The sequence below is a fragment of the Epinephelus lanceolatus genome, chromosome 5, assembly GCF_041903045.1.
Source record: "Epinephelus lanceolatus isolate andai-2023 chromosome 5, ASM4190304v1, whole genome shotgun sequence".
In the NCBI taxonomy this organism is placed as follows: Eukaryota; Metazoa; Chordata; class Actinopteri; order Perciformes; family Serranidae; genus Epinephelus; species Epinephelus lanceolatus.
This window is the reverse complement of record NC_135738.1, coordinates 33,235,848-33,250,296: the sequence shown is the minus strand read 5'-3', so window position 1 is coordinate 33,250,296 and position 14,449 is coordinate 33,235,848. Positions and strand designations below refer to the sequence as shown.

General features: G+C 43.1%; 1 protein-coding gene across 2 annotated transcripts in view; it reads left to right on the top strand.

Moving 5' to 3' along the window:
* The first annotated feature begins 1,586 nt into the window (after window positions 1-1,586).
* dyrk4 (dual-specificity tyrosine-(Y)-phosphorylation regulated kinase 4) overlaps window positions 1,587-14,449 on the top strand; it is a 30,954-nt gene continuing 18,091 nt past the window's right edge. The window contains exons 1-2 of one of the 2 annotated variants that reach the window (XM_033634011.2): window positions 1,587-1,743; window positions 2,375-2,444. In XM_033634011.2, the coding sequence (XP_033489902.1) occupies window positions 1,712-1,743; window positions 2,375-2,444 (102 nt within the window). In that variant the 5' untranslated portion in view covers window positions 1,587-1,711. The remainder of the gene's footprint in view (window positions 1,744-2,374; window positions 2,445-14,449) is intronic. The other variant, XM_033634010.2, reaches the window with a different exon arrangement.

The window sequence follows — 14,449 nt, the reverse complement described above, 5'->3', positions numbered from 1 at the left end:
TTTGTCTAACCCATGTAATTTTGTCTTTTTAATATATATTTTCTATCATACATACTGTACATACCACATCCTATCATCCATCCATTTTCATCCGCTTATCCAGGGCTGGGTCACAGGGGCAGCAGACCAAGCAAAGCACCCCAGACATCCCTCTCCCCAGCAACTCTTTTCAGCTCCACCTGGGGGACCCCAAGGCTTTCCCAGGCCAGACGAGATATGTAATCCTCCAGGGTGTTCTGGATCTGCCCTGGGTCTGGCCTCCTACCAGTGGCACGTGCCCAGAACACCTCTAATGGGAGGTGTTCTGGAGGCATCCTGATCAGATGCCCGAACCACCTCAACTGACCCCTTTCAACGCTAAGGAGCAGCGGCTCTACTCCGAGCTCCCTCCGGATGTGCAAGCTTGTTACCCTATCTCTAAGGCTGAGCCCAGCCACGCCATGTAGGAATTTCAGTTCGGCAGCTTGTATCGGCGACCCTGAGATACTTGAACTACAGAGAACCATGGCCTTAGATTTGGAGGTGCTGACTCTCATCCCGACTGCTTCATTACTTAATTACTCAATCCTCTTCTTCCTGGGTGAGAAATAAGATTTCGACTACTCGACGCCATTCATCTCGGTGTTGTGCTACTTTCTGTGCCTTTCCCCATGTAAGCTTAATTTCTTTCCGCTCCCCTTCAACTCTTCTCCGCCAGGTGTTCTTTGGCCGCCCAGACTTACGCTTTCTAGGTGGTGTCCATCGTAATGCTACCTTCGGTATACTCTCCTTGTCCACTCTTAGGACATGGCCTAGCCACCTGAGTCGCCAGTATTTTAAATCAAGGACCACATCTCTGCATCCTGTTTTGCCGTACAGGCCAGAAGATTCGGCAGATTTTTCTCAGGCACCCATTGTTGAAGGCACTGATTTTATTCATGTCTCCTTTCACCACTCGCCAGCATTCTGAGCCGTACATAAGGACAGATTTCACATTGCCATTGTAGCACAAAGCTGCTTCTTGCTCAGCTGCAAACCGCCCCAGTGCGTGCTGGAGGTCACGGTGTAATGAAGCCAACAGGACCACATCATCTGCAAAAAGCCCATCAATTATATTAAATTGACACAGAAAGATGTGACAAGCAGCTTCAATCCCATTTTCCTTCTTACTTTGGGTGCAGTGTAGGAAACACATTTCAAAGAGCATTCTACACTGGCTTTTTTAATTTTTTTTTTTTTTAACATATTAACTGACTAACTAATACTAACTATGAGAACCTTTAATATTTTTAAGCATCCATGTGTGTAAGTTTGCACTCCTGACGTAAAATTAAACTATATACAGTCAGGAAACATCTTAATAATGCAATGATACACCTACAACCCGCTATGTGGAAAACGTATAGCCCAGTGGGTGTCTGACTGTCCCTCCCTTTGTCTCGCGCTCTCTCCCTCCTCTCCCCTCTCTCATACACGCGCGCGCAGGCACGCACGTGAGCACCTGCCTAAAAGCTGCGTCAGAGGGGGAAAAAAAGGACATTCAAATAGTCAGTGAGTACTTAGTGTGGTGAGTGTAACAGCCATTGTGTTTTGGATAAGCCGGTGGTGGAAACGCTCCGCAGCACACAGGCTGTCAGCTGTGTGTTAGCACCGGGTCGCAGACTTCAAACTAACTATTGGGCATGTCGCGCGTGACCGCTTCATCACTGCCACCTTGTTGATTCATGTCACCATGAGCCTGCCGAGCAAAGCATCAGAGAGAAGGTTAGTGCGACATTATCCTGTAAATTTGTGGTCAAAAAGTTACATTTTTGTAGTTTCACGCAATATATTTGCATCATTTTGTACAGTCTTCAGTTTCCTATATTCATTTCGCCTACTAGCCTTTAAAAAGTTAACTGAATTCATGCAGCCTGCCTATTATTTGAAGTTTAATGTGTTCATTTTTGTCAGGTAAAATTCATTTAAAGTTATGTTTCTATGTATCGTCGAGACACCTAACCTTATTGGTAGTTAAACACCGGAAACTGTCTGACACCTGCATAAAAAAGGCAGAACTCAATGTGTTCAATATAAGACAAATCAAACATGTGCCCAGAAGGTGTCAGTGTAGTTTATGAAAAAAGTTGCACCCATGGGAAAGGCTGAGCTGTGCCTGTCTATAAGAGGAAAACAGCTCACAAATTCAAATCATCTAAACATTTTGCTTTTTAATACCCTTCTCATCTCAGTCAAGGTCAAGAGCAGCAGGGGTAACATTAGCTGCTTGTATAAAAGATTTATTTTTGAACCCCGAAGTAACATTGGCATCATTGAATTACAGTTCCATGCATAATATTATTTAATGTTCCTTTATGTGCAGTCATATTAAGATCAAGATTTTTCCTCTGGACAGATTTGGCTCCAAGAACAAACTGGAAAAGCTATTAAAGGAGAGAAAAGGCACCTTTCCACTGCTGATCAAGGTAGGAGGATAGAGATTTACTGCTGATAAACGCATCATGTGTTTTCTTGGCCGTGTTTTTGTGTCTCTAAGCAACCCCCTGCAGTGTTGATGTGGAGGTCATTAAATAAATGTTATTCAGGTGATTGTGTGCACTCAGCGGACGTGATTTATTAGAGAACATACTCTTCCTTGTGATGTTCTTGGCCCGGCACCACTGAACCATCTGAGAGGGGGTGCCCTGTTCCTTTTTGCAAATGTTGGGAGAGCACATCATCCCAACCCTGTGCCATTATAACGCCTATCTGAAGTCTTTGGCACTGAAACTCCCTGGGTTATCCTCGTCGTCTCCTCTTCCTGGAAAGTTCCACAACTTTCAGCTCTGCCCTACAAGGACACATTCACGCAGCAGTGGACCGATTTACCCCCTCCTCCCTGCACGGAGGGATTAGAGTGTTTCAAAGCCCCTCGGACCTCAGTTTGGTCCTTTTTGCCATGAGGGCGGACACACCAGTGGAGCAGGGATGACTAAATCCCTTTGATGTGGAACTTTGTGCACGACCCCACTGCTCTTTTAAAGCTACCTGGGCTCAGGGTTTATTCAGGCTCCATTTATAACAGAGTTTGATTGGAAAATGAATAGGGAGGAAACACAATGTAGGTAATGTGAATATGGGGCGTGAAGGACATCAGATTCAGATAATAGAAATGAATGAATGGCTCCTTTTTGTGTGTATGCACGTGCATGTGTGCATGTGTCAAGGGGGGTGGGGGGTGGCCGACAGAGGAGGATGAGTCATAGCAACAGTTTGCATCATGGTCATTGTTAGAAAAAATTAGAATCATAAACCAAAACTTTATTGTTCATGTAGAGTATTGCATACTGCAGGGTGTGTCGGCCAAACTCTGTCATGCTTAATTCCATCACGATCCTTGTATTTGCTTTGATCTCAGCACTTAAAGAAAGGACTCTCACACAGATATTCTCATTAATTAGCAATGGCACTGCCAAAAGATTGTTAAGTCAAAAGACACTCCTGACAAGAAAGCTGAAAATCTTTGAACATCAGTGAGAAAATGGAAAGAGCTGCGTCTGAGGCATCATTTGAAGCTGTTAGGAGTTACGCTGTGAGTGGACTCTCCACGCTCAGGGTGTCAGTTCAAAAGATTCTGTCTTTCTCGAAGTTGGGATATCAATAGAGAGCATTTGCGTCATTACAAAGCACAGACGCAAGCAGCTGCTCTCAGCAGATTCAGCGTAGCCCTTCAAGACGTGCAATGCCCTGAGACTGTAGCAGGCAGTGTGTTTTCATGTTTATAGCTTTTGCATGATATGACTCATTACTGACGTTCACTTTCTAAGCCTTCTTTTGAGACATTTAAGCCCTCTTTTTACATCAGGGAGGACCATCAGATCCCTCCAATAATGTGGTACATTATACCGCATGTGATTATTCTGGGGTGTTTGTCCACTCACTGAAGGCTAATCTTGAAGCTTTGTGCCAAACTATTAATACTGTAGTAGGTCTGTAGCACTGACGTATTGGAGCCTTTATGTGGGATTACACTTTCTAACGTCAGGGTTCTTGAATCTGATGATTATTTTCTTAACTAATGTGTTGAATATTAGCACATAGATAATGTCTGTCACACTCTGTCACTAAGACGATGTTTTCAGCAGTCCCAGACCCCAAAGATGTTCAGTTTACAGTGATATAAAATAGAGAAAAACAATCTGATAGTCTAAGTGGAGAAGCTGGAATTAGAGAAGAGTTGATGCTTTTGCTTAAACAATGACATAAACGATCGACTATGAATCAAGCTCTACCTGCAGCACTATACAAAAACAATGTCAATACACTCTGAGATCATGACCTTGATCCTTTTTTGTGCACTTCATGACCTGCTTTAGAGTATTGTTTATCAGGGCAGACCTACTGTATGCACCTGGCCGAGCCTTTACCCCCACAGACTGTGGAATAGGGAGCGTGCCTCCCCATTATTCTGATGAACCCTGCCCCTGATAGGGTTTCTCATCACAGCTTTGTCCTTTGTTGACACCGGACCTCCTGAATTAAAGGCGGTCATTTAGAAGGAGAGGGAGAGCTCACCTCTGCTGAATTACACACTGATATCAGTGTCAGCGAGCACAGGGTTCACACTGCCACACACACTGTGTATATAAATGATATTATAACCAATATAATGCTATACTTTTAGTCACCTCTCTATTTCTGCATGTGTGTGCATAAGATTGTGCCATCATGTGTGCAGTTTAAATTGAGTACATGTTTGCAAGCATTCATGTGCACCAACAGAAAGGCCTTTGGCGTGTCATCAGCGCTGTCACATGGCCCATGCTCCTCAACATGTGAATCTCCATGTGGCACTGAAATAGAGCCATGCATAGCAGCATACTCTCCACTGTGGATGAGTGTTATTCCTCCCACTGGTGCACACAAGACTGTGAAAGCCTGGACTGCGTTTGGCCTTATGCTGCCAAGGCAGAGCCCACTTGTGCTGCTATGTCACAGCTGCAGGTTTCCATGGTGAGGAGGTGCTCCAGTGAGGACAGCTGGACGGAGGCACTCCCCAAGTCTGATAAACATTAATTGGATTTTACAAAGAATGCCGGGTAAACAGCCACCCAGGGAGTTTTGTTAATGAGTGCCTGGCTTGGTTGCGTGAAGCGTCTGTTTTCCTTTAACGGTGAGTCATGCAATGCAAGGATGCTAAACAGGGAATGCCAATGTCCTCCCCCGTCGCACCCTCTCTTTCCATCTCCATAGGCTCAGAGGCATTGTTGTGTAATAATATGTGAGGTCTTATCTAAAACATTGTTACATAACAAGATTGGGTGTTCTTACCTTGTTAGGCTCACAGATTTCTTCATACATAATAATATAAAAATGATAATAATAATTAATTTTGGAGTTAATTTGCAAATAGTAGCCCAGGCTATTATTTGCTTAAATCACTGAACTCAACAGGCGTATATATGGGACAGGCTTTTATTTCCTTTTACACAAAAGTGTTGCTCAGCAAAGACCCTTATACATTAAAGGAATATGAATAAATTACAGGGTAATCAAGGAAAGGACTTATATTCTGACTTAATGACAGCTTCAGAGGAAGGGAGTCACCACTTCTGTCTTGATCATGCTGGAAAATCTGAATGAATTATGGTCTTCTCTGATGCTCATGACTTAAGTAAAATGAAATCAACCAAGCTAACGATGTGTAGCATTGCTATATTGATAAGAGTTCAAACATTTTATTTGTATGTGAGTTCTAAACAACTTAAGTTAGCTCAAGTGGGGGGCGTCGGTGGCTTAGCAGTAGAGCAGGCGCCCCATGTACAAGGCTGTTGCCGCAGTGGCCCAGGTTCGACTCCAGCCTGTGGTCCTTTGCTGCATGTCATTCCCTCTCTCTCTCTCTCCCCCTTTCACGCTTGTCTGTCCTATCAATTAAAGGCTAAAATGCCCCAAAAAATATCTTAAAAAAAAAAAAAAATTAGCTCAAGTGGGTAGTCAACAATCTGGTTTTATACATCCAAAGAACTTGTGTAAAAATAACTGCTTGGCAACCAGACCAGGCGTCTAATAGAGACAGGCCTTTATTTGTCAAAACATGTAGCTACACCAGCTTAGTAAAAGGGAGTGGGTGTTTAATTGTGACCTGGCTTTTAATTGAAGTTTTACGGTACTGCCAACACTGTGTGCAAATGGTGAAACTAAGATTACCAGTTATACTAGCAACACCCAACTGTCCACCAGTATCGTTAGACATTGATATTTGGTTGAATTTAGGTTGTGACATCTGGTGAACAAAATTCAGTGAATGACAACATCTAATGTCAATGTCAATTCGATGTAGAATACTTACAGTAGACGACTCTGATATTTTGTTTGTTTTAAGTTGTGTTGTTAAGTAACCAAAATACTTCCTAATGTCTCAGGGCAACATCATTTTCATGTAGTATAACATTTAGTCTTAAGTAATGGAGAACTCAACCCAGCGCCTGCAAAACATCATAATGTTAACATCCCCACAACATAAAATTCTGACGTTGGAGGACATTTTAAATATTGTTAATCTGATTTTTATTCCAACCAAAATTTATCGTCTGTTCGATGTAAGAGTCCAAAGTCTTTTTGACATTGACTGGCATTCAGTGACAGCTGAGTAATATCAGCATAAATAAAATTAGCCCTGTTGTGGGATTTATATGGTTTGGGAAAAAATGAATTAGAAAAGTTGGAAAGAAAGATCAGTTTGCCAGTTAATTGTAGAAGTAGTTGAAGTTGAGACATTTAATTTTACATCCACCAGAGCTTGTGGTTTTTAAAGGGAAGGTTCACCCTAAATCCAAAAATACATATTTTCCTCTGACCTGTAGTGCTATTTATCAGTCAACATTGTTTTGGTTTGAGTTATGGAGTGTTGAAGATATTCTGTTCTTGTCAAGTCTTCATGTGAGCGCTGACGGTCACCTCTTACAGCCCAAGACAAATTTCCCACATGTGGGGCAATAACGTTAATCTTATTTTATCTTATCTTACCGGTATATCTGTTGTAGAGATGTCTACCTTCTGTCCATTATAATGGGACTAGATGGCACTCAGCTTGTGGTGCTCAAAGCGCCAAAAAATACATTTGAAATACTCAACATCAGTGTCTCTTTCCTGAAAGGCCTGGTAACTCAAGATAATCCACAGACCTTGATGTGAGCAGTTTCATGTAGGAACTATTTTCCTGTTACCAAACTGCATCCACCAACTGTATTACTGCACAGAAGGAAGTGTGCATCTACTCAAGAGGCTCATACTTGTGACAGCATGAGATGGAAACATTAATGTCATCCTGAGCTGTAACATTAGCTAGCTCAGTGGTGCTTGGTGAGCTAGCAGTAGATGCACACTTCCTTCTGTGCGGTGATACAGTTGATGGCTGTAGTTCGGTATTAAGAAATGGTTCCTATAAAACAGCTCACAACAATGTGTTTTTGTTTTTTTTGTTTGTTTTTTTTGTCGCTTTGAGCACCACAAGCCGAGTGCCATCTAGTTTCATTATATCGGAGATAAGGCAGACATCTCTACAACCGATATCACCAACATTTGGCATCTCACACTAAAACAATCTAGACCAATGAATAGAAATACAGGTAAGAGGAAAAATGTGTTTTTGATTTTGGGATGAACCGTCCCTGTAAAGGTCATTTAAAGTGATTTAACATATATATTGTCATATATATTCATATTACATTTTAGAAAGACTGATAATTATGTTACATAACTGTGTTCACAATAATCAAGATTAACTGTGTAGTCATGCCTGTGTTGGTCCCACAGGCCAGAGTGTGTCAGTATATACCTGTAGCATCTGTTGAATGAGAAAGGCCTGAATGCCAGTTCGGAAGATTACACCTGAGCCTCGGATAATAAGAATCTAAGACGGGATCTCCTTTACAGACTGTGTTTTGGTGACACTGTGTGGAACAGTATAGCCTCTTGTATTTGGCACCCAAAGACAACAAGCATTTCAGTCCTCATTGTCTACATCTGCCAAACTTGTCATCAGATTAAATCCTGCAATTTGCGCTAATTGTTACAGTTTGAAGGCAGTGTATTGTGTTTGTCAGTCTAGCTCAGACACGGGGTCTTTTGTGTCCAGGTGGCGACAAAAGCGGATCGCCTTGCGAGGTTGTTGTGGCAGGTGACAGCAGAGTCAGTGCTTATGGGGTCAAAAGGACGAACAACGTTCATCTTACCTGGGTGACAAAGCTCACCTCTGCCCATCACCCCTGTAGGAGCGAGGGCAGGCGAATTTTTTCAGAGGGCAGGGTGGGGTGACACAGGCAGTGACTCGCTGTCACTTAGCTGGTTTTAGCAATGACATTAAGATTTGACGAAAGTAAAAAGAGACGGGCGAATTCTTGGACAGTCAAAAATGGAAAATGAGATGTGGTGACTTGCGTTGCCTAGAGGTTTTGGTTCATTGGGTGCAACATCAGAGCCATCTGAGGCCGAGGTGTGTGGCCCCAGAGATGCCAGGCCATCATCACTCACACATGCCTGGCTGCACGAGCGCACCTCCTCCATCCTCAGGTTCTCAAACCTGGCAGGGCTGAGTCTGGGGCATTCAGGTCAACACCCGCACTGCACATGATAGGGGCTGAATCCTGCTGTGTAGTGGGCATATTTAGTACATAAACCTGTGACACACACATTTTGATTATGGAGGTAAACACCCAAGCTTGAGAAATCTCACACACATGCACCTGCGCAGTGTTTACGCAACACCTGCCTCAGATGTCTCGCAAGTGGGCCAATTATTTGATCTGATCGGCTATATTGAAATAACAGTCAGGTACTGCAGCGTGAGCAGAGCCAGACATGGGGCCCTGGGTCGGGTCTCGCTCCAGGGATGGGAAGCAGCAGGTCTTAGATGAAAGAATGATTAATGAGGTAAGGCTTCCACAGCTGAGCAATTTGGAGAGAATACAGCTGATGATGTTGCTCTGAAAAATATAAATGGTGGTGTTTTAAGTAGAGGTTGTATTGGTAGCCTACCTATACCCTGTTTAAGTACTGAGTATTTTTTAATATTTTGTCTTGGTATTTGAACAGAACAACTGAAAGTATGCAAAACTGTGGTACCAACATGGGTACATGACCGAAACTGGTCAGGACATCAGTCAACTTTTTTTACATCCATCATCAGACATCGACGAAAATAATGACAGTAAGAATTTCAAGTATTCTTTTACTAAACATTTAGATCACTGTGTTTCTTTACTACCGTGTCTTGTGAAAGCAGCCATTATATCTGGCACAGTAATTATATCCCCTTACCCATGTTCTTTCATTTCTAATTTTAATGCCAGTGTCACACACAGAGAAAGCTCTCCTCTCTCTGTGCACTAGGAAAAGAGAACTGCTTTGCAAAAAAATTCAATCAAGACAAGGGAAAAAAGAAAACGCTGTATCAGTGACATTTTTCCAGGTCATGTTTCTTTGAAGGCTGTCTCTCTATTCGGGTGCAGAGATGGTAAGATTGCAAATAATTTGAGTACTGAGTACTGACTGATTTAAGGACAGAATTATACAGTATGGCTGCATGAAAGTTGATGAAGGTTTGTTTTTGGTGATGCTGCACAGGATGACCATAAACGTGACCCTCAGTCATTAAGTGGTGAGGGTCCATCATGTTGTTTAGACAACTTAGTGCAGGATTAGGTTTGTCTGTATATTAGATTAGCCTCAAAAGTGAGGGATTAATATTTCAGACTTACAGTCGGGGAAATGGGAAAAAAAGGCTATTGTTTATAATACCACAACAGCCCAATCATCTGCTAAACAAGGCTGGGTAACGTGGCCTGTGGCCCAATTCTGGGAATTTTTTTGCGACAGTCTGGGTCTTTGTCTGATAAAGAAGACAGACAGGAAGCTCTTGTATGTCTGTTTATCTGTTTTGTGGTAATTACAGTACATAAAGTGATGCGTATTATGAAGCTTGAGAGGTTTATGTGTACTTGTTAAGTAGGTGGTCTCGACGGGCCAGCACAGTTGTCACAAATATGAAGCAGTAGGTCAGTGTCTGCCTCAGTCAGCTACCCCACACAAACACACCCGGAAATACACAAACGTGGTTATGAATTATGGGGAATATTTGTCTATGACAGTGCATGTGACAGAAACAGTGTCGACAAAGGCAAAGGATCTCCGTGAGAAGCACAAATATTTACAAATTAAAATAGAATGAAGACAAGCAACGACATACATTTTTAAAAATCAGTGTTATTTATTGACTTTTTGCAGCTTCCTGTTGTGATAATGAATAATAATATTATTGTTCCGCAGATTTATGTTATCCAAATTAACAATTTCATGCATGCAGTGATTAAAAACTAGTCATTTAGGGTTTTTTTGTTACATACATGAAGAGTTTGCTTACATTTAATGCATTTGGTCCGACTTCTCTTGTTCAATTAATTGTTTCCACTTTATGGTTGAGTTCACCTACAGTATATAGTCCAGTCCTACTTGGTTCAGCCCTCATATTTTCCATGCAGTTACAGTATGTGCCATCAAAACACATCTTTCCATCGCCCTTTGCTCTTTCACATAAACAGTATGTACGTATCACTGAGGAGCCGACCCCCCACACAGCACATATCAGGACAGAATGTTCCTGATTGAAGCCGCGCAGCAAACACAGACTGTGACCGAGGCATTAGCCCATTCAGACCCTGACAGAGCTTTGCTGCAATCAGACAGTGGCTTGTGTCACTGTTGCTGGACACAAGATGAATTAAGGAGTTTGTTTTTTTGTCTCACCCTCTTCACTATGGTGAAATGAGCCTCTCCACATGGCTAATGGGATTTGGCTTGGCCTGAGCCCCGCTTAATTTTCAGCTGTGTCCACCACAATCACACATGCACGGTTATACTTGAATAAAGAAACACGCACACACTCAGAATCGCTCAGTCCTTCTGATAGAGAATGAGGATAATCAGGCAAACATTCAGAGTATGACATGATTGTAATTACTTTGCAATAATAACAGCCTATTAGATGTTATTTTAAAGGCTGGTTGTTCATCATCTACATTTGTTACAGTAGTTGAGTCAGTCGCCCCTGTGGGATTGAAACTAAGTAGACATCACCTTTTTACAGCAGAGGTTTCAGTTTGGGGTTTATATACACTATATTCATGTCCACAGTTAGTTTAAATAGATAGGAAACTTTAACTCAACCATGACTTAATGTAATGTGTGATTAAAGGGGAGTGTTCCTTTAAGTCTTGGTCCACTGAATGTCCATTCATAGTTAGCTGGACGAAGACTAAGGGAACATCCTGTGAAAACACTTTGTTACTCTGCACCTTCTTGCTGACAAATCTCTATTGCCAAGCACCATTAACATATCAAAAGTAAGCCGCAGTTGAGCCTATAATTGTCTGTATACCTGCGAGTGTGTCTAAGCGTATGCGCTTGTGTCAACTTGTGAACTCGACCCATATCTCACATGGTGACATGCTGTCACTGAGAAGCCTGCTGTGCGTCTAAAACTGCAGATGCTGCAGCAGTCCACCTGCCAGCCAGGTCAAACTACCCACAGCGCTCTCTGCCAAATGCAAGGAGACTCTGATACTGTCTGTTTTGGCTGGCGGCTCACCTCGCTTCAGTTTGCCTTGTCTGGCACCTGGCGGCGATTAGCCAGGGCCAAACAGAATGTAAGGCACCGGGTTATGGCGCTCTAAGAGGAAGCCATTTGGCCCCGCTTTGACTGAGTCTCATCTGGCCTGGTGTAGCCTATCCAACCACCTGCTGCTCATTCTACCCAGATCCACCCTGATAGTGCAAACACGTGGGAAAGATGTGGCCCTGAGAGGCCAACAGCCGGTCAGATGACACTGTTATGGTTGGGATTAGAGCCATGGATTAAACGGTGTAAATTGAAAAACCCCAAAATGCGTGGGAAGAAAAGAGATACAGCAGCTACCACTCTGTGTCATATAAGCATCGAGAACGGCTGACAGGGCAGTAATGAAATACAGTAGCCTGGTGCTTCATGCTACAGAAATAGCAACATTTTTCCTGTCACCAACGCAAGGTGATGAAGAGATTTTATTTTTGGTAGAGGGGCAGGATTTATAGCAGATACTTGTAGTCACTAAGAGGACATGTCCTTTGATATGAAAACATGTAAAATGAAATGCTGCACTGTGACTTGATGTCACAGATGGTACTTAAACACCTTTTTACTTCCTGTAGTAATTCATTTAATCATCCACAATGAATAAAGAAATACAAACATGTAATTACAACACTTTGTTTCCCAGTATGAAGCCACTGTTCTCTCGTCCTGCTGCGGACTCTGCAGTTCCCTGCTGCGGTGTGCAGCAGGCAGAAGGCCAGGGGCAGTCAGGGTGTGGTGGGATAAGCTTTCACCCACGCACTATTTGTCAGCAAGGCTGTAGCATGCCGCAGGGGTTTGTGGCGGCAGCACAAGCAGGTGGAGAATGGTAGAAGCTATGACGGGGGAGAGGGGGAATTGACAGACCCTCTAGCGGTGTCTCCAAGATACAGTGGCAAGTGAGAAGGGAAAGGAAAGTCGCGGACGTCTGCTGAACTACATGGGAGGCCTATTAGAGCTGCACCTCCTCCCTGTCTGACTTCCTCAGCCCCGTGAAGAGCCCACCGGGGAGGATGATGGGTTTCTGTATCTACAGTACCTCTCTCTCTCTCTCATGTCCCACAGCCCCCTCCCCCCCTCCCCTTTCCCAACCTGAACTCCCAGAGGCCTCCTTTACAGGAAGCAAAGTGCCAGGCCCCTGCTGCTGTGTCTCCGGCTCAGGATGGGTCCCTTGTTGAGTCCCATCCATACGTCACTGGCAGCGGTGAAGACAGAGAGCACTCCCTCACTCATTATAGCAACAGCACAAAGCAACAGCATCCTCTCACTGTCTGTCTGCAGCCTGCCTCTCTACTCTGTCTGTATCCTGGAGCAAAGATTTTTTTTGTTGGAACCTGATAAGGAAGAAAACAAAGGGGCACTGAGGTCTCAGCAACCAGAATGTAACCTTATATGAATATGATGCAGAGTCCAGAGTGTAGGGGGGAGTTATGAAGAACCACAAGGAGTTCTGCGTTAAGAGGTCAATCATATTTTCAGGATTCTGTACACATCTAAAGAAGACAATGGAAAGCCTGCATAACTGAACTTCACAGCATCAGAGCTCTTGTTAAGTTCAAGAAGAATTTTATTCTCTCAAATGGAGTAACACCATGACTTACAGTCTCTAAACTTAACTCAGGAGGAAATGCAGGCCTGGCATCATCATCATCATCCTTCATTTTGCTTCTGAGGGTGTCTGATCTGATCTCTGACCTGCTGAGTAACTACCCCCCCTCAGGCTGGAAATGGTGTCTCGAGGCTGAGGTGGGCTTCAGGGTGTTGTTGTGGCAGCATGGGGGAGATGTGCTATGTGGGAAGACTGCTGTGGTTTTAGCCTCGTCCAAGGCTGCTGCTGGGGCAGGAACAGGAGGGTCCAACCTGAGGTATGTATATATGGAGAACAACAACAGAGGAAACCCAGGACATCAGACAACTATTTGTTTCCATTTTTTCCATCCGCCCACACCTGTATCCTATCTACATGCCCACGCTCACACTCTTTCTTTCTTCCTCTTTTGTTTTTTATTTCCTGCTCCGCGCACTTTTGTCTCTATTTTCAGAATCGCTCACTGGCAGCACAGTCCTCCTTGTTTGGGCTTATGTCAGGCAAACATAAACTGTTACGCTTTGTTTCATTTATGGTTGCCATGGTGAGATATACTGTATCTGCATTGTTGTGCTCACCATTGCGTTGTCACCTGGGTGACAAAAAGCACACAGCATATTATAATGGCTCTCCCAGGTGAACTGTGGCAAGTTTACAGTGGCTGACTTTCCTGAGGTTTAATGATGTATTATTTGAACTCTGCTACATGCTGATGATACTGTATAACAGCTTAGAGCTAGAGCATGACTTGCACTTTTAATTTTCTCTGCATGCTACATTATTAAAGGAATAGTTTGACTTTTTTTTAAAACAGGCTCATTGTTTTCTTACAAAGAGTTACAGTAGATAAGAATATTGAGACCACTCTCAAACTGTATCTGTACACTAAAGATGAAGCTACAGCCAGCAGCCAATTAGTTTAGCTTAGCAGAAAGACTGGAAACATGGGAAAAACATGGATGTATGAAGACAACTGGATACAACATTGAAAGCAGAGTCCCATTCATTCCAATGAAAGTTGCTCAGTGGCACATAAAGCTTGCCAAGTATAATATTAGCCTCATCTTCTGTATTGTGGGGCCCATAGAGTAAGCACACCAGAGACTTTGACTAGCCGAGCTGGCTAACTTCTGGTTTAGCCCTCTGCTAACTTGAGTGGGGATAGAATTATTCTAGGCTTTAGAAATGTTACTTGACCTGCCAAAAAATCTAATTCTGGTAGTAAAACAAATAATTTT